We start from the raw sequence: 20,391 nt of genomic DNA, 5'->3' as shown, positions 1-20,391 counted from the left end.
GGGGGTGGCGTGGTGGTACAGGCTCCTGTCTGTGGGGAAGATGCCAGACGAAGAAAAGGCCTGTGGCCAGCTGGCTCAGCAGCTCCGGGAGCAAAGATGGCGACTGTGTGCCTGCTCAGGGCTCTAGAAGCAGGGTGTCTATAGCCGATGCTCATGTCGTAGAGAAGGAAGTTCTGGGTCTGCGGACAACCGAGAATGTCGGGATTTGAACTTCCAAGTCTAGCACCAGTTTAGAACTCTGCATTTAGTTCCATTTGCTGATGAATCAGTATGTTTTCAACTCCCCTTCTTAACTCGGGTCTTTTTATGCAATCTGTGTATAGTAAGATACTTTGAACGATGCATTTAATGGGGACCTTAGAAAAACTTCTTTTTCTTTTGTTAATGTGGAAACCTAAAGGGAAAATCGTGATTATTAATAGTAGATCTGAATCTCCACCACCCACCCCAAAACCAAACCAAACCAAGCACCCACTGCCATGGAGTCTGCTCAGATTCCCAGCAGCAGCCCTGCAGGACAGAGCCAAGCTGCTCTCTTGGGCCTAGGAGATTGCAAGTCTTTCTGGCAGCAGAGAGCCTCTTCTTTCTCATGGATAGCAGTGGTGGGTTTGTACTACTGGCATCCAGGTTAATAGTCTGTGCCAGGCTCTTCTCTCCCTTTGATCTCGGTGTTTGCTTTGTCTTGTATGGCTGATAAAGATTTGCAGGGTATCCCAGGCAGTGGCCTGCAGGGTGATGGAACAGGTGTTTGCAGGCCGCCCTGGATGTCTGTGGGGGTGGGCCATGATCACAGACGATTGGTAGGATGTAGTTTAAATGGAGGGGTGGGGTGGTGGATTTAACATAAGGACAGTGTATGCACTGGATTTAAAAAGTAAGGCACTTTGCTTTGTTTCCCCCAACCTTCATAGACTGTTGAAGTTTTAGAGGCGAGAAAATAGTTTATGCAGTCCCTCCCCAATTACCTCATTTGTATTTGTTATTATTAAGGTATAGGAGTGTGAAAGAGAGGTTATGGATACACAACATTTATTTTCATTTGGTATTTGAAATATACAAGGTAGATTAAATAGGGTCAATTCCGTATATATAATAGTGTGTGTGTGTGTGTGTGTGTGAGAGAGAGAGAGAGAGAGACAGAGACAGAGACAGAGACAGACAGATATTTTTGGAAGCATTTGTAAAATCTTGAATCTTGCTAAAGTTTTGGTAAGTAACTCTAAAGTTGATAATTAAACTGAGGAAAGAGCAGATTTAGATAGTACAAAGTATTAACAACACTTGGGTGAAACTTGGAACTATGATTTCTTAAGGACACCAGGAATTTTTACTGTCTTTTAAGTTCTATGAAGAAGATCACGGTGCCAGGTTTGGAAAGAGGGCTCAACCTACAATGATGTGCAGATCACCTGACCTTGCTTGCTGAAAGACCAGACTGAGGGGCTGCAAGTGCTTGCTAATGGAGATGAATCCTGCAGCTTGAGTATGGATTACAGCTCAGTCTAAATAAGACAGACCTGAATCCGTAAACAGCAGCACAATTCTATAAATAGCAAAAGGATTAACATCAGGAGTATATTGTCACTTGGACCCACAACTAATGCCTGTGGAAGCAACAGTCAAGAAATCAAGAGTTACAGCATTAAACAAAGATGCAAAAATCCCTTCAAAGTGTCAGAGAGTAAGGATGTCACTATGAGATGAGGACCAAGGTGCTTCTGACTCAAACCACAGTATTCTCAGAGTATTGCCTTGTGTGCATGTAAAAACTGAGCGGTGACTAAGGAAGACCCAAAGAATAGATGCATTTGAATTGTGAGGTAGCAACGAATATTGAATGCCCTTCAGACTGCCAGAAGAATGAGCAGCAACTTAGCTAACAGGTGCCTTCGGTGTGAGGACGGCACATGCAGTCAGGAGAGACCAGTCTGGGTGAGGGTCCATGAAAATGAGGAAGACCATTTGAGGTAGATGGACCTGGGCTGCCCCTGTGGATTTCTGAGACTGAGACTGGGAGTATATGGGAGTAGAAAGTCCGTCCCCTCTTTTGGCTGCTGGTTTCTAGCTGCTTGGGCCTTGCGATTAGCAGCCCCTCATGTAACTACTAATGCTAGTGTGTTTCTGCTTCTTAAAGTTTTCTTTAACTAGACCCTACCAAAGGATACTTTATTCTTTGGAGTTTTCCTATCGAGCTGGCCTTTTACTTGTTCTCAGTATGCTGGGCATGTTACTCTTTAAGATCATGGCACAGGAAGATGGACCCTGCCATCACCTGTGCTCTCTGCAAAGTTTCCAGGGACCTCTTCTGTCTTTACATCCGGCTTAGAATTTCAGGTTTCAGACAGTGTTTTACTGTGGTTCCCCAGCATGTCCAGACAGGTCCCACATGACAGCTCATAACTAGAGGAGCGACATCTATTCTGGGAATAATAATTATTTTTTAAAGTTCGGTAAAAGGCACTTACACCTCTAAAACAGAAGCCACAGGGATTCATGTGGAGTATATGTCGTAAGATTATGTATTCAGAATTCCCAAACCATTCATTTAGAAGCAACAAGAAAAAGACTGAGATCTCATTTTAAAATGGGCAAAACATGCAAACAGGCAATTTGTAGATGTGGAAACCCGAGTGAGAAAAAGACGCTTTATTGTCATCCAGGAGAACACCAGTGTTGAGGGTGACATACCATTTGATGCTCACTGGATTTCTGTAATTAGAAATAGCATCCTATGTCTCAGTGGTGTCTGTAGCTGCAACCACTTTGGGAAAGCTGGATACTAAAGGACAGGTGGATGGTTTGGACCCACCCAGTGCAGTGTGGCTGAAAGTCCTGGCATTCTGCTTCTGTGAGGACCATGGACACGAAACCCTATGGGGCAGTTCACCGTAGTGCCACATAGGGTTGCCACAAGTTGAAGTGTACCCAGCTTGCAGGGGCGGGGGTGGGGTGGGAGAGGGTTAGTCTTAATATTAAGGGTGGACTTAGATCCTGTTTCTGGAAATTTCAATGTCTTGATTACTTATGAAACTGCCTCCTGTGAGTTCGGGAAGCTTATGGTTCCTGTAAGTCGCTTTCTGATTAGAATTACAAACACGGTGGTGTGTTAGGTGCGCACAGAGCAGTTTGACCAGGAAACCATTTAATGGTAGCGTGGTGGGGATGTTGCCATGCTGTCCACAGGGTTTCCTCTAGCTTATGCCTTTCAAGTGGTCTTCTTCAGAGTCTCTTTTGACTTCCTCAAGAAGCTCTGCTGAAACTTGTTCACTGTGGGTGACCCTGCTGGTATTTGAAATGACAGTGATGCAGCTTTCAGCATCACAGCTACACGCAAGCCACCAAAGTCAAGTGGAAAAGAGCATCATTCTTGGTGAAGTGGAGGGGCAGCGGTCCTCAACTCAACCTCAACAAGATGGATCGACATAGTGGCTGCCACATTGGGCTCCAACAGAAGAACAAGTGTGAGGATGGTGTTTCGTTCAAAAGTACAGGATAATGCCAGTCGGATAATACGGTATCAAAACCATTTCCCCTTCTTTTTCCTGCTGCTAAGCCCGCCCCCGACTGCACTGTCTTCTGATTGCTTACATAGGAAACTTCCTTTCACTCGGAAGGGTAACAAACTAAGGGCAGTTGTTTTCTGGGATGTTCCTGCAAGTGGGGGTGACATCTTTTCCTAAGGTAGCCAGCCGTTAGTAGGAAACGGATGTGTTTGCACTCACACGCCCCCAAGACCCCTGCAGTTCACACGATGATGGGCTGCTTCCCGCAGTGGCATTTACCATGATGGCCTTTTTAAGATCGTTTCTTAAATCACAGAATGTGACTCTTTAAATTGGGGGAAGTACATCTTCACTTCATAGCATTCTTGCCCCATCTTGATTACTTATTAGTCCAAGATTTTCTTTTTCCTTACCTGAGCTGCCATCATGTTTTTGAGTAAGTGTTCAATTAAAGAACAAATGTTTGAATTAAAGAAATAAATTTTTACACTAAAATGAAACGTGGCTTTCATTAAAACCAAAGAAGCATGCACATGTGTGTGCACAGGTGCACTTTAAGGTGCTGCCCTGGACATTTGGGGTGCTGTTTAGTCCTCAGCTCACTGAGCTGGCCCTCGCTGAGGCAAGTAGGAGTCCGAGGGCAGGGCAGGGGACTGGCCATGACCTGGCCCCGAAGAGGCTGGTGGTTGAGAGGGAGGGGCAGTGCATGAGGGAGGGAGAACAGCTGTAGACCCAACCAAGGCGTAATCCACTTTTAAAAGTTTCCAACTACCGTAATTCCATTAAGCTCCCCCAGAATATGCCCCCTTTGAATGAATTTAGAATGAATGCACTGCTTCCTGACATTCCTCAAACTTCGCTCCTTTCACAGTATCAGCTGGTTTAGTGTGGGATTACAAAATGGGGTTTGTGTGTGCTGCATAGCCTCCCTCTGCCCTCCAACCTCTGTAGCCCACACTGGGAAAGGATATATGCCTAGTCACCAGAGCTCAGAGTGTGTGGCTAGCCACTGTGCCGCCTCTGTAAGCCTTAGAGGAGGCCCCTTGCCATTTCCGTTGTTGAGAACCTTTATGCCAGTTCATCTCAAGGAGGGGTTTCTATTGTGCCGACTCTGCCAAGCATGACTGTGTGAATACTCACTTCTTTGATTTTGGTCATTCAAGGATAATGGTATTGATGCGCATGAGATGCAGATTTTGGTGTAATTAGAAGATCTACAGCTATTTCTAGAAGGTGAAGCTCATTTGGGGTCACCTGGTTCTTGCTTGATCCTCCATTCAGCTGGCTTTAAGGCCTGCATGCCTTTTGTGGTGGGCACCACTCAGAATGCTGCAGGTACCACCAGATGAGAGGTGTGCTGAGTGCTCTTTGCAGACACAGACAGCGGTTGGTAAATGATACCATTCTACGTAGAAATGTGTTGAACAGAAGTAGAAAGTCTCTTCTGTGTCCTTTGCAGGGGTAGGTGGTTTCAAACTGCTGACCTTGTGGTTAGCAGCCCAGAATGTACGGAACTCACCATACCACCAGGGCCTCCTGTACATTAGTTCTTAATAGTTTTTCCCATAAGTGTAGTGAGTTTGAGTGGGGAAGGTCAGAGATAGAGTTGTAGAGGAATTTTTAGGCTTTTCTGGATACATGTTTAAAGAATTATTACAAGGCATTTTAATATTTTAAGGAAGAACATGTTCTGCCTCTCATTGAGATAGACAATTTTTTGCATTTCTAGGCCTCATGAATGCAGAAGGAATACACAATCAGATATGGCTGCAGATCATCCTTCATTGGTATTTGGGAAGTGCAGACCTTGGGGTGTGGGGCTCCTTTTACTGACTAGCCATTGTTGCTAGTAAGGGCTTGAGGTGAAATCAGTCCTGCTGCCAGTGTTGGGTAATTAGAACAAAATGCCCTATATTTTTCAAAGGAAACCACATTAGTTCGGAGTATAAGTTTGTCTCTCTTCATAGAATGTCAGTGTGCTAGTCTGACCACGACCTGGCCAGATAGGCCTTGGGAGCCCCTGGCAGTTTGGCCATCCCTACTCCTCCCAGACCTGCAGGGCTGTTTAAGAAGTTTGCATCCTTTATAGCTGTAGAAACTTAATACCTAACTTTTCACCAACGTGGAATCCTGTCTCTTGTTAAAAACCAGGGAAGCAGTGGGGCACACATACTTGCGAGTGTTTTAAGGTGCTGACTTGGACATTCGGGGTGCTGGCTAGTCCTGTGCCCACAGAGCTGGCACTCAGGAAGGGGGGAAGAGAAGGATGTGGAAAATTAGGTATTAATGATGATCATTAATAAACAACCAACGAACCAAACTCACTGCCATCAAGTCAATTCCAATTCAGAGCCCCTGTGGGTTTCTGAGACTGTATCTACGGGAGTGAGAAGCCTTGTCTTTGAAGGCGCAGTGCCGATCATGAATCTCAGATACTCAGTGTGGAAGGACGAGGTCAGTGTTTGGGTTTTCTGTTCACTGGACACTTGATGCACCTTTCCTTTGGTCGCTCGAAATGTTTGATCTTCTTTCTGTGTGGTGGTCAGTATTTTAATAGCCAGGTGCTGTCAAGACTTTGAAGCAAGTAATAGCATTCTGATACCACAACAATGGGACTGTTAGCTGGTAGATGATAGGGAGGGGGAGAGGCAGTTGAAGTTTGCTTCACTTCCCTAGCTCTGAAAGGTAAACAGATTGGATGTGGTTTCTAGTGATGAAAGCAGAACCAAACTTGGGTTCTCAGAGCAGCCATTGTTCATTCTGTTCGGGGGTTTCTCTTTGCTAGGCCATTGGGTTGAATTCTCATGCAATTACAGTAAAGTATAGAAACAACAGGAAAGTGCCTTCCACCGGTCAGTGCAGTGCTGGGCTACCTGGCAAACGAGGAAGAGCAACACTTAATGAGCTTGGAAGGCCTGGGGTACAAAGCAGAGTTGTGGGGAAAGAGTACAGTACTTTTTAAGGACCCATTTTCAGGAGAATGATAAGTGTTGGGTACCTCATTGGAATTTCATGAAGGTAGATGTTCATAAAACTTTTTAAAAACCTACTAAAGAGCCCTGGTGGCGTGTTGTAAGTTGGACTGCCAGATTGGCAGTTCAAACCCACCAGTCGGTTGTTTTATAGTGGTGGTGGTTGGTTTTGTCAATTAAAGCACTACAACAAAGACTCCTAGGTGTTAATAAATGTTAGTTTCTTGTCTTGGAAATGGTGCTGCTGACGCATGCCCACCCTGGCATTGGGGCAGCGTGGAAGCAGGGCAGACCTTAGAAGTGTGCCATTGCACTATGCTACTAAACGCTTTGAATTTACCAACACCTTTGAATCCCCTCTTTTTTTGGTAGTTTATACCCCAAAGTTATGCAAAGGAAATGAAAATAATTCCATACCTTCAAGAGAAGGGTAAAAGTGCATCATTTGTTTTACAAATCTGCATTCTGTCTTGATTATGGTCACATTAAGTGAAGTCCACTGCCATTGGGTCATTTCTGGTTCATCTTAACCAAATTTTAGTAAGAAGTGGAAGCCCAGCCTTAGATTTATATGCAAATTGTAGATTATACAGGCCATGGTATAGAAGAGAAATGGCCCCAGGGAGCCACCGTGTTAGCATCCTGAATGGCTAAGGGGAACCAGCTCGACGTCATTTGACACTGGCCATCTGAAGGACCACATATTAGCGTTTGATCGCCACCCAGACTTGAAGCCTTGCAGTATCTGTAGAGGTGTGTCTATTCACACTCTGTTCCTGGGACACGCTGAAGCTAGCCCCCCTGAACTTCCAAACATGACACTTTGCGTCTACCACCACCTCCCCACCCCCGTGGTGATCTCTGGGCTATGTGTTTCCATAACAGGTTGCGGTTTCCAGTGGCGCTCAGGATGGTGCCTCTCCTAGTTGGCTATGCCAGAGTCTTACTGCAGGAGGCCCTGGGTTGTGTACTAAAGAGACCGTGCCCTTTAATGGTTAGGAAAGTTGCCCTCCATTTGAAACCGTGGAACACAGTGCTTGTTCACAATAAATGCACCACCACCACTTGCCTAGGTGCACCTGCAGCTTTGGAATCATGAGAATGGCTTGAAGCCTTTTCTTGTACTAAATCACACCTGAAACCCCCTGCTGTCAAGGGACTATGATTTACCCTGTAGGACAGGAGGGTAGGAGTGCCCCTAGTCTTTCTAAGGTGGTCATCATTAGCAGGAGCAAACATCTCTCTCTCCTTTAGGGAGCTGCTGGTAGTTTCAAACCACTGACTTTCCAATTAAGAACCAAGCACCTTAACCACTACACCACCAGGACATTCTGTCTTGCACTAAACCCCAGCCCACTGCCATTGAGTCAGCTCTGACTCATAACAAGCTATAGATATGGATTCCTAGAGCAGGCTGTCTCATCTTTCACTTACGGCACTGCTAGTAGTTTTGAACCACTAACCTTGCAGTTTACAGTCCAGTGCTAACCACAACACCACATAAAGCTCCGTGAACTAAAGCCAAACCAAACTCACTGCCCTCAACTTGATGCTGACTCACAGGGATCCTGTAGGACAAAGTAAAACTGCCCTTATGAGTTTCCAAGACTGTAATTCTCAATGGGAGTAGAAAGTCCCGTCTTTTCTCTTGTAAAGTGGCCTGGCAGCCCAACTCGAAACCACTATGCCCTAGGGCTCTTCCCCTTGAACTGAAGTAAAAGACAACACAAGAACCACCAATCCCTATTTTGAGTTGCCTACAAATTAGATTTAAAGGCACACTAGTTTTTAACTCTGGGGCTGGCTGTGTGAAGTTTCACAGGAGAATCAGAAAAACGATGAGGAAGTTCTGCACCTGTGTGGGCGTTAACTAGATTTCTGCAGATGACTTATAGACACAGAAACACAGTCCATAGTTTCTAGAAGGATTTCCCAGAAGTTTCTTATTTCTACTTTGTGTTGTCTCAACTAGTATTCTCTACTTTTATGTTGTCTGGGTTCTAATATCCATTGCAATGGCTACACAAACTCTGTATTTGTGATTAAAAGGTTTATCAAGGAAGTTACAGGTTGTGCTGTGATGTAGATAAGAAATGCTCACAATAGAGTTGTTCATCAGGACATGTTGCAAAGTTCTTTCAGGGCTACCATAGATTGTCAGCCTTAACCCGAAGGCAGTCAGCTCAAGCTCTGTGGGTCAGCAAACCCAGCTCCTTGAATTAGGTTCACAGAGGCACTCTATTCTAGTAAACATCAGCCCAAAGGGATTTAGAGCCACTTCAGTAAGTCAGAAAGCCCATCTGCCTCACTTAGGTGCCTGAGCTACCCTGCTCCTCACATCAGCCTTCTGCCCCCAAGCTCTTGGCTTTACTTGCTCTGTGGATTGGGAGGTCCGTCCCTCTGTTGTGTGCTCTGGTTCTGCTGCTGCTGCTGCTGCTCTGATGTCACAGTTATTATCTGGTTTACTGTGCTGGAGACCTTGGATCCAGAGGGATCCAGGTGGTAATGAGATCCCCAGTCCTGCTTCTCAGAGGGCTCATTTTATACACAGCAGGATGGCACTGCAGAGACTCCTGTTTGTAATTAACTCACAGATGAATCCTATCAATATCTTTCCCTACCTTCTTACCAGACCCATTCAGAAAAAGGTTGTTTGGTGGGAGTTAGACACTTTGGCTAGAAGGGCCCTGTTAGATAATTCACTGTCCCTGCACTGTCCTCACCTCTCTCCTTGGTAAACTTTCTTCAGCCAGCACTCTCAGACTGTACTGGATGAGAATGGAGATCACTTGCTTGTCGTTGTCCTTAGTGATAATGTTCCACAGATGATGACATGTCAATGTCTTCTGTTGTTGTGTGCTTTTACTTCTGAGTGACTATGTGTCTTTTAATCTCATGCCTGAGGGGTTTCATAAGGGCCCTGGTCTTACAGGTCAAAGTCTTTATTTTGTGAACCTATGTGCCCCTGAAAGGTGGACTTGGTTGTAATGAGTGTCTCAAGGCAGCAGTCTCAGCTAGTCCTCTCTTCTCTACTGCTCCAGTTTGTCTGCTTGCCCCCCACTCCACCCCCACTTCCTCTGTATGTGTATGTGTGTTCTTTGGTAGGAGTTTAAGATTTCTTTGCTGACTCTGTCCAGGATTTACTGTTGTCATCCCTATCAAATGCTTCAGAGGTGGTCATTAGGCACTATCTAGTTTTTTCTGGTCTCAGGGGAGATGAGGTTTGGCTGTTGGAATAGTGTGTTTTCTCTGAGCTTTTAGTTATCTTCTCACTCTTGTCCCTGGTGAGTAGAGATGAGTAATTGGATCTTAGATGGTTATCTTGGAAGCTCTGAAGACCCCAGGTGCTACTCAGGCCACTAGGATGGGGATGATTTTTGTGAATGACGGTATGACAACTGACTGAGTTTCCCACGAGACTGCAGTCTTAAATTCTCAAACCCAGAAAACTAATCTTGAGAGTTGTTTATTTGTGTCTTCAATGAATTAATTTATACACTACCTACAACAACTTATAAGGAATTTTGGGGGCACAGTGGGTTAAACATTAAGCAGCTAACCCACAGGGTTGGTGGTTCAAAGCCACCAGCTGCTCTGTGGGAGAATGATGAGGCTGTTTGCTCTTGTGGGTGTGTGTCTCACCCACACCCCCGACCCACACCCCCATGTGTGCTTACCCATGGTTGCAGTGGAGTGAGAGGGGCTGGGGTCAACCTCCTGAGATGAACTTCCAAGTCTTGGCTGGAAGGGAAGGGGGTGGATGCCCCTGCAAGGGAGGGGCATCAGGAGTAGTCAGAGCCAGCTTCTTTTGTTTTCAAAGGGGAAAATATTTGGCATGTAATATTGAATGTATTAAATTGTTTCATTGTGCATAATTTAATAAGCCTTGTTGAATGCCTGCTCCTGATAAAGACTTTCCTAGATGATGACTCCCAACAACCAAATATGCAATTATCCTAATCGTCATATATTATTTGAAAACCATTAGCTTAGGTAACGTGATTGTTGTTGGACTCGAGTTCTCATTAACAAGCCGATTGGGGTCTGTGAGGATTTCTTCCTGCCGGATTTCCAGGGAGGACCACCCACACATCGGAGAGTGGGTGTGCAACTGGAGATAGTTACGGCTTAAAATGGGTACATTTGAAAGTGTGTCATTGGAACTGTGATTTGCTAAAGTATGTGATGTTATCATTTTGATTTTGTCCTGGCAGCTTTGGCGTATTGAGCTGCCACAGGAAGTGCCGGGTGGCAGGGTCTGGGCTCAGGAGCCTGCTGACAGAGGGGGCCTTCATTATAAGCTGCCATCTGTGCTGCCCAATCATAATCTGATTCACAGACACCTTCATTAGATCTCCATTTAAAATTTTCAAGGGCAGGGACCAATCTGAAACAAATACATTGTTTCCAATGGGGATGGGGGGTGTTGTTCTTTTTAAGTTGGATTTTTACGTCACTTTATGGAGCTTTTTATTACTATAAAGGTGAAGTGGATATTTTATTGAGTAGGGACAATGGTTTTAATTAGCCCTAGCAAGAGGGCTTCGAAAAGTTCACGGAAAACCACAGTGTTGAAGGCTTGGTGGGGGCGGGGTGTGTGTGATTGTGTTTGGACACAGCAGAAGGCATTTCCTTTGGGTGTTTTTGTAGCCTGCAGTTTGGTGGGCAGCTCGCACACACATTGAGGAGAGAGACTTCCAGGTTGTGTGGGTACTCTCCCCCGGTTGCTTAGTCAGGAATTCGCTTAAGGGGGGAAAACACTTGGATTATCAGAGAATACAGTTTAAAGAACAAAAAGACCAACAATTCTAGGACATATTACTGATTAATCTGTTTCTGGATCTGCAACTAAAATATTTTTGAAGGCAGAAGCAAGGAATTCTGAACGAGATTTCTTAAAGGTGAGATAAGGTAGAAAGAATCCAAGGCTTACACAAACCTGCTTTCCTGCCCTGACCGGTGAGGTGATTGTCTTCTAGGACCTGTGAGGGCCTGGTGCTCCAGAGGGTCAGCCCTGCCCCCACCCCACAGGAATGGCTTAGTGTAGTACTGAGCAAACTCAAAGTGCCTATAAGTAAAAGCCCAGTTGCTGTCATCACCACCATCCAGGAGGGGATGGGGGGAGTCTCAGTTCTCTGCAGGCCATATTACAGGATTGCTAGAAGCCCTCGTGGTGTGTTGGTTACGTGTTGGGTTGATAACCACAAAGCCAGCAGTTCAAAACCTCGAGCCTGGTGTTCAGGAGAAAGATGAGGCTTTCCCATAAAAAGTTAGTCTGAGAAACCCACAAGGGCACTTCTATTCTGGCTCTAGAGCAGCGGTTCTCAACCTTCCTAATGCCGTGACCCTTTCATAAGGTTCCTCGTGTGGTGGGGACCCCCCCAACCATAAAATTATTTTCATTGCTACTTTATAACTGTAATTATGCAACTGTTGCGAATCGGGTGGTCCCATGAAAGGGTTGTTTGCCCCCCCCCCCAAGGTGTCTCAACCCCCAGGTTCTAGAGGGTTGCTGTGAGTCGGAACAGACTCGATGGCAGTGAGTTTGGATTTGGTTTTGTTTTGGTGAACCAGAATCCACTCGATGGTACATAACAATAGTACTAAAGTATTGTTGGTAATTCTTAATATCTGTTCTATAACCAGATAGGAGTAGTACTGTAAAGCTGTTTAATAAAATTAGGAAGGAACAAGAACAAAAACACTGCCATCGAGTTGATTCTGACTGCTAGTGAGTGCCGGGCCTATTTTATGCACATAGCAGTTATTTCTATGTCATCTGTTTTGGCCTTTATTACAGCTCGTGTTCCTTGGATACATTGAAATACGCCATTTGAGGCATACGGGCAAAACCACCCCAAAAAATAAGCTTACTGCCATCAAGCCAGTTTTAGCTCATAGGAAAATCTATAGGACAGAGTACAATTGATCTTGATAGTTCCCAAGACAACAATCTTTAAGAGAGCAGAAAGCTTCACCTTTCTCTTGTGGTTCCAAACAACTGGCCTCGTGGTTAGCAGCCCAGTGTAAAACTACTAGACCTAGACCACCAGAAAATGCCTTCTCAAAGTCAGACCTCAGAAATACTGTTGTAGCCAACTTGAGAGGATGGATAGAAGAGGAAATGGGAGGGTGGGAGTAAGACAGGTACAGACCACTCAAGGTAACTGGCAAGTTAAAGAAGCGGCAAAGAAGCACAGTACAGGAGGGCAAGAGATGACAGGCTGAGCCATGTCCTTGAGAGATGGGGTGATCGTCAATGCAGCAGAGGACTGTGGGAAAAGCTGCTGTGATCATGGCCCAGTGTGATCATCAGCGTTAATGACGCTCCTCACTGTCGGGTAAACATTGTTGGACTGCTAAACTAGAAGTCAGCAGTTCAAGCCCACCAGTTGCTTCTCAGGAGAAAGATGGGCTGTCTGCTCCACTTAGCCTTGGAGACCCTGTAGAGGGAGGAGGGTTGCTATGACTCAAAGCCAGTGGTCCTCAAACTTTTTAAACAGGGGGCCAATTCACTGTCCCTCATACTCGTTGGAGGGTCAGACTATACATAGTTTTTAAAAAAAATATGAACAAATGCCTATGCACACTGCACACATCTTATTTTGAAGTAAAAAAAAAAAACAGGGCAAAAACACCTGGTGACCCGAATAAATGTCCCCGGCGGGCCACAGTTTGAGGACGCCTGCTCAAAGCAGTCGGACCTCACTGATAAAGCTTTAGTCATCAAAAACATTAGACATTTGTTCAGAGCCAGCTACACGTAAAATCGGTGTTACCTGTGCTTCTAAGATCAGGCATGCTACCTGAGTTCTCTGGGAGAGCACTTCTTTGGCTGAACACCATCATGGGCAGCATGTACCCTTTTGATTGGACTTAGAACAAGGGAGGGAAAAGCACATTGCAGGATGAAGAGGCCTTGTGGGCAGAGGTGATAGTGCAGACACATAGTGACTTTGAACAGTAGAGCAGCCTGCCCCATCCGAGTGACTGCAGTGCTTGAACTGGCAGACTCATGGTTGGCAGCCCAATGCTTAATGAGCCACTCAGCCACCAGGGCTCCTTCTGATGGTTTGGATAACCACGGTGAATTTATTCCCGGCTTGGTGAGTCAGCAAGAAATGGCACTGGTGTTGAGTGCAGTGAGACCAGAGGTTGCGTGTGCTGCCACTGCTTTTTATCACGCACCAGACAAGCACATCACTGTTGTGCTTACAGAAATGTGAAATGGGGGAATTGATTCAGTGTGGATATTTTAGGGTTCAGAAATAAACCTATCTACTTCCTACTTACGTATTTACTAAGGATTCAGAGAGGATATTTATGGAAATGAGACATCTCTGCCAGAGAAGATTGAGAAGATTGACGACCTCTGAAACCCAGGGGAGCAATTCTAGTCTGTACTATAGGGCCACTTACTGTGTGTCCACGTGGTCAGAGTGAATCTGCTCATTCCACAGCACTTTTATTTTCTCTGGAAAACAGAGAACTTATATTTGCATTGAATTATTTCTCGACTCCAGACTCAGTGTTAAAAGGAATATTACTTTTTAGGAGTTAGAATGAACTATAATGGAGGATAGATGGAATTTCTGGGCACAGTAACCTCAGTATTTTTTTTTTTAACTCCAAAGTTGGATAGGGGCATGGACCATGATCCTGAAATCTCCGAGACACACACTCTCTCTCTCTCTCTCTCTCTCTCTCTCTCTCTCTCTCTCTCTCTCTCTGTGTGTGTGTGTGTGTGTGTGTGTGTGTGTGTGTGTGTGTGTCGGGGGTGAGGAGCGGGTGCTTCCCCAGGGAGAGCTTCCCCCTTCCCTCCCTCCCTGCTACTTTCCCTATCACTCTCTGGCATGCAGCCCTCTGTGAAGGGGTGTCTTGTGGTTTTGAGAAGTCCCTGTAGTCTAGGGGTTCCACATTGGGCTGCTCCCTACAAGGCCAGCCATTCCAAACCAACAGTTTAGCTGCTGCTCAGGAGAAAGAGGAAGCTTTCTACTCCTGCACAGTTAGTGTCTCAGGGACAGCTCTGCCCTGTCTTACAGGGTCCTGTGAGTCTGGATCAACTCGATGGTGGGGATTGTGGCTCCTGCTTGGTGTTTGTAAATTTTTTACTTTGCTCTCCTCCTTACACTGCTGTGAATAGGGTTGCTCGGTGGTCATTTCTTCACTCACTAGGAGTATCTGCTGATGCTTTTTATGCCTGTTTTGCGGCTGCTGCTACAGCTGCTCCTCTTTTTCCTCCCTTTGTTTCCTGATTGAACTTCCTGGTCCAGCCCCCCCTTCTTGCATGGATTCTCACTACCTTTTCCATCTCCGTCTTGTTCTACTTGGCAGGGAGACTTACTGAATTTTTATCTTCCAGCCTTTCTAGTAAGTTTTTATTGCTGCTGTATTTTTTAGTCATCAAGACTGTTTTGAATTGTTTTTTGGGGGGCTATTTTTGCTTGTCTCTGGGATATGCAGTAGCTTCTTCTTTCAGCTCAACTCTGAGAATCCTCGGTAACTGCTGCAGCTGGCTTGCTTGTTTGTTGAGCTGGTTGGCTAGGGGAGTGGGGGTGGTGGAGAGACTGGGATCTCAACCATCCCTCATTCTGTAGAGAGGGTCTGTTACCTGGCGGGGATTAGGGAGTGCTAGGCCCAAGAGACTGGGATCTCAACCATCCCTCATTCTGTAGAGAGGGTCTGTTACCTGGCGGGGATTAGGGAGTGCTAGGCCCAAGCTGTCAGAGAAAGGAGCTGGAAATCTTGCCAGCCCTACCTTGCTCATCTCTTCAGCCTTGTAGGGGTTGCACGAGCTCTGTACTCCTCACCAGGAGGGGTTAGTGCTTGGATGGACAAAGATTGCTTGGTAAAATAAAGGGGCAGCAAAAAAGAGCAAGTTCCTCAATGAGGTGGATGGACACAGTGGCTGGAGATAGGCTCACATGGTTGTGAGGATGGTGTAGAACCCGGCAGTGTTTGGTTTTGTTGTACATGGGGTCGCTACCAACAATACAGTGTCATTAGACCGCTTCCCGACTTAACTTTACTCTGCAGACTCATGATTTTGCTTTCTGGGGCCCGAGAAATAAGTCACCCCCAAACCATCTGCCTGTCAGTGTAATCTCTGTTGTTCCCACCGATTCCTTTCCCATTTCCTCCTTCCAAGTCTCGATGTTTTAAACTGTCTTGTTTTAGAAGTGGTATAGGAGGGAGGTAGGGACGCCCATGACAGCTTTGGTTTCAAAACCTTGCCTGGGAATTTTGTTCCCTCCATGGTTTTTTAAACTGTAAGGGAAACTATATTTTGAAGCTCATTAGGATGGGTATATTTTCTTTTTGCATTTCCAACTGGTGTTTGTTGCTCAATTAAAACTATGCATTTCACACTGTTTTACACAGTGAGAAAAAAATCATTTCCTCAATAAATAACAGGAGCACAGTCTAGTGTGACTCTGTTCCCTTTTCCCATCTTAACAGATACAGTGCTCTCTCTTGCTCCCCCCCCCACACTAACACACTACACACACCCACGATTTATTTTTCAACATTTCCAGCATCCATTCCTCGTGTTGTCCATTGGCTCGCCTCCATTGGCAATAGTGTGAATCACACCCTGATGGCCACGGGAGGCTGGCTCACACATCCTGGCTGGTTCTGCTGTCACCACCTGTCCCGTCAGTGTTTGGGACACTCTAACCTGTGCACTAATTTTTTGCTCTCTATACCCAGATTATGGCTCGGGACAAGGGTGTGCATTATGTTAGAACTTTATACCTTGGCATCATTGTTCATTGGAAGCAGCCTGGCCATTGTCCTGCCTTTTGAGGTGGGTGGGCGGGCTGCTGGGGCCCACCCCATCCTCAGCCATACCCCTGACCAAGGCCAGACTCCTTTCCCATGGTCATTGTCCTTGTTTCCTTCTGTCCAAAGTTTTAGCTGTGTCGGGAGGAAGCCGACACCTGCTTCCTATGGTTCTTCGAGGCCAGGAGCAGGAACAGAAATGGCTTTTTGTGCCAGGGGCTTCACGGAGTTGACAGATATTGTGACACCCGCCACCTCCGGCATCTCCCGCAAGTTTGCAAAGAAGCCCCATTATGTGTATGTGCACAAAAATGCAGTACAAGTAAATTTGTGATGTCTATCTACGGATTAATAAATAAAAATGCACAAGTTCGAATCTTACTTTCTCCTGCCTGGCAGCTGAGGTGGCCAGGGAACCTGCGCCCCCAGTGTTGGGTTTCTCTTGGTGCCCTTTAAAACACATGAATCGAATAAAATAGTTTTTTTTAAACAATTTATTAGGGGCTCATACAACTCTTATCACAGTCCATACATATACATACATCAATTGTACAAAGCACATCTGTACATTCTTTTCCCTAATCATTTTTTCTCCTCTTTTTTTACATTTTACTAGGGACTCATAGAACTCTTATCACAATCGATACATATACATACATCAATTGTATAAAGCACATCCATACATTCCCTGCCCCAATCATTCTCAAAGCATTTGCTCTCCACTTAAGAATAAAATAGTTTTGACATCGTAAATAACCACAGTTACTGACTAATGGTGTCTTTGGTCACTTGCCCTCAGGTCCTGGCCCTTAGACTTGCATTTTAACCAAAACCCAGCAACAAGGTTGGAGGTTCAAGTGTCCCTGGAAGCAGGTTGGAAGAAAGGCGTGCCCCTAATAGGTAGCCCTTGAAAACTTTATCCCATCCGGGGCGCCGCTCCACTCTGACTCTGGGGGCCAGTTGGATTCGGCCACTCAAGTGAGGGCTACTGGTTCATGCTGAGCTCATTGGCACTTTGAGCTAGTGTTTGCGTGGCCACTCCTAGACAGGGGCGTGGGCTGCACTGCCCTGGAAGTCACTACAGGACCCACCAGCCTGTGGTAGAATGTGAAAAGTGCATTCTCAGTTCCCCCTTAAAATGGAGTGCGTTTTTACAGATGCTGATGCTATGGGGAAGCAGAAACGGAGCATATACTTTGCTGTTAGAAATTGCTTCTAACATATCTACCCTTTACTGGTTAAGCTTTATGAGTTTTCAAAAGGCCCTTTTATTGTGATTTTGGTGGTGAGCACTCACAGAGCAGATTGTTGCCATTCAACAAAATATACTTTGTTTTTAACTTTTTAAATGTGGCACTCTGCTATTTTTTAAATTAAGAGTTTTTATTGACATGTAATTCCTATATCATAAAATTCCGTATTTTAAGCATATCAGAATGAGTTGTGCAATCACCATCATAATTCATTTTACAACATTTTCTTCTCTTATTCATTATTATTAGCTTCCCTTTTCCCCAGCCACCCTTCCATAAGCCCAAGAAACTGTTGATCCAGTTACTGGTTCTATAGCTTTACCTATCCTGCATTTCATACAAAGAAAAACATACACAAATAAACAGCCAAAATAAAACAAAAACTAAACAAAAAGAACAAACTTAAAATGAGTCAAACGGGAGGTTAGGGTTTAGCCTAATTCCATGTGTTAGTAATCCACTTTCCAAAGCAGTCCCTCTGGTTTCAAGGCTACTCACATCTCTGGTCAGTGGTCAGAGGGGATTTACCAGAGCCTAATCCATGTGGGGACCTTGCCAGTGGATTTTGTGATTCCACTACCATCTGTATAACTAACCCTCTTTAAGCTGGATGCTCACAATTTAAGCTCAGATACTGTTCCCTCCTCCAGTCTTGGATTTTTTTTATTTCCAATCCTTGGATTGAAGAGGCTGGTGTTCATCTTCTGTGTGAATTTAGCTGTCACCTCACTTGGATGTCCTCAATTCATACACATTTTGATTGGTGACACTGTTTGCAGACCCCTACTTTCTCCAGTGTTTCCACATTTTTGTTTGTCCTTCCCTTCCTGCCTTCTGAAACTAGATCCCGGGGCAAATGCTGCCCTTTCGATCTTGGATGGTTGATTATTCTTAGGATTGTGTACCCTCCTGGTGTTTTTGTCCCCATTATAGGCCCTTGTGTTATTTGCCTGAAAGTGAGTCAGGTGAAGGATCCAAGGGTTTCTAAGGCCTATAATCTCGGGGGTTAAACCATTCTCTTACACCAGAAGCCTGTTTTATTCCTGTCAGAGTTTTGTCACACATTTTCCTCCCAGTCTATCTACGTCAATTTACTACTGTGATCCCTTTAAAACCTGGAGCAATGGAAGGCTGGGCAAACATCTAGTTCTTCTGGTTTCACTGCCCTGGAGGCTGGAGTTCAGGAACCCCTCAGTCCTTTGGGACTATTGTTTCCAGGAGTCTTTTGATTTTTTCCTTTCTTCCTATTTGTTTCAGATGGGAAGAGCCTGATCATTGCACCTGACATAGCTGCTCACATGCATTTATAACTTTCTCCCATCATCTGAGTGTATGACAGGGAGCACTAGACAAGGGAGTTGGAGCAGAAAGCTTCTCATGCTCTTGCATTGGTGATTGATTACACCAGCTAGACTCTGATTGGAGCATCACAATGTTGGGTAAACTGTGGCATTGAAGACAAGGCAACCACAACTCTGGCTCGGGCATTTTTGTCTCTAAAGCTTAATCCTCAAGGTTGGTCTGCATGGGAGGGAAGTGTGACCCCTGTTCTGGAGTTGGATGGGGACATCCCTCCCCAGGTGCTAAAACGTAGTCTTTATTAAACTGTGACTTGGTGTAACTGGAGAATATAGCCTTAGAGTTGGTTCACTGTAAAAATAAAAAGGTCTGGTGGAAACATTGTTCCTGAAACACTCACTACTTGGAATTCTGAATACAAATGGAACTTCTTTTACACTATAAAGTCCCTACTCTGCCCTGGGAAGCTGGTGGAGCTGAGATGGAACTAATGTCACCTCACCATGTGACTCTGGGCCTTGTTGAGCTTGTGATGACTCATAAAGTAATGATAGAAGCTGAGGGCATGCTTGGTTCTCAGGTGTCTCATAATTGACATGCACTTCTTCACACACAACAAGACTGCTCACAGGTGTGCCTTAGCATCTAGCTCCTCCTGGCCTGGTGCATAGCAGTAGATGCCCACCCAGTATTGGTTGAATGAGCCACCACTGTTGAACCCCAGTCATCTGAAAGCCAGATTTGTGCCAGGAAAATAATTATACGATGTATGTTGTTATAACAGGAAAATAATTGAAATAATTGCTGATGAGTTTTGAGATGCGTGCAGTACACCCTCTCTTTGAAGATAGTAATTTGAAATACTGTACTTTGTAATTTTTTTTAGGAGGAGCAAAATAGAGGCAAGCCCAATTGGGAACACCTAAATGAAGATTTACACGTCCTAATCACTGTGGAAGATGCCCAGAACAGAGCTGAAATCAAGCTCAAGAGAGCAGTTGAAGAAGTGAAGAAGTTACTGGTACCTGCAGTAAGTAGTACTTTCCAGACCTTTTATTTGGGCCCCACCCCCTTTGTCAGTTTGGTTTTAAATCATTATAATATTGATGTTCACGAACAACTTACTATTTGTTAAGAATGCTATTTAGCTACAAAGTATAGAATTCAATGGGAATTCCACGTTAGGCGGCTGCTCAGATCCTTTGCAAAGGAAAGTTTGCTTACTTTAGTGAAAGAAAGGCCAGGCGGCCAGCATGCTCCATTCAAGAGTTGCAGTATACTCCCAAACCACTCTGGCTGCAGGATGGCACTAGCATGTCTTGGTTCTGCAGGCGGCAAGGTCTGCGTGTACACAGGCAGTGAGTGTGCAGGTGTGTGCCTCCTGCATGGGTGCTTGAGGTGCTCCATCAGCTGGGAGACAACCTGTGACAAGCATATGTCAGCTGGTAGCTACTGTCATCTCCTATCTGCCCCACAGTGAAATTGTCCCAGCTGAGAAAATAGGATTTTGAATTTGAAAAGCTACCAGCACATAATTAAGAAGAGAGAAACCTCACTCCCTGCTATCAAGCTGATTCGGAC

The 20,391-nt window shown here is 45.2% G+C and overlaps 1 protein-coding gene across 6 annotated transcripts in view; it reads left to right on the top strand.

Moving 5' to 3' along the window:
- The window catches only part of QKI (QKI, KH domain containing RNA binding), a 120,294-nt gene that overhangs the window by 62,395 nt on the left and 37,508 nt on the right, over positions 1–20,391 (top strand). For all 6 annotated transcript variants that reach the window (XM_075554283.1, XM_075554281.1, XM_075554280.1 and 3 more), the window contains exon 4: positions 19,697–19,840. In XM_075554283.1, the coding sequence (XP_075410398.1) occupies positions 19,697–19,840 (144 nt within the window). The remainder of the gene's footprint in view (positions 1–19,696; positions 19,841–20,391) is intronic.

Source organism: Tenrec ecaudatus, chromosome 7 (genome assembly GCF_050624435.1).
Source record: "Tenrec ecaudatus isolate mTenEca1 chromosome 7, mTenEca1.hap1, whole genome shotgun sequence".
Taxonomy (NCBI): domain Eukaryota; kingdom Metazoa; phylum Chordata; class Mammalia; order Afrosoricida; family Tenrecidae; genus Tenrec; species Tenrec ecaudatus.
This window is presented reverse-complemented; position numbering and strand designations above follow the sequence as displayed.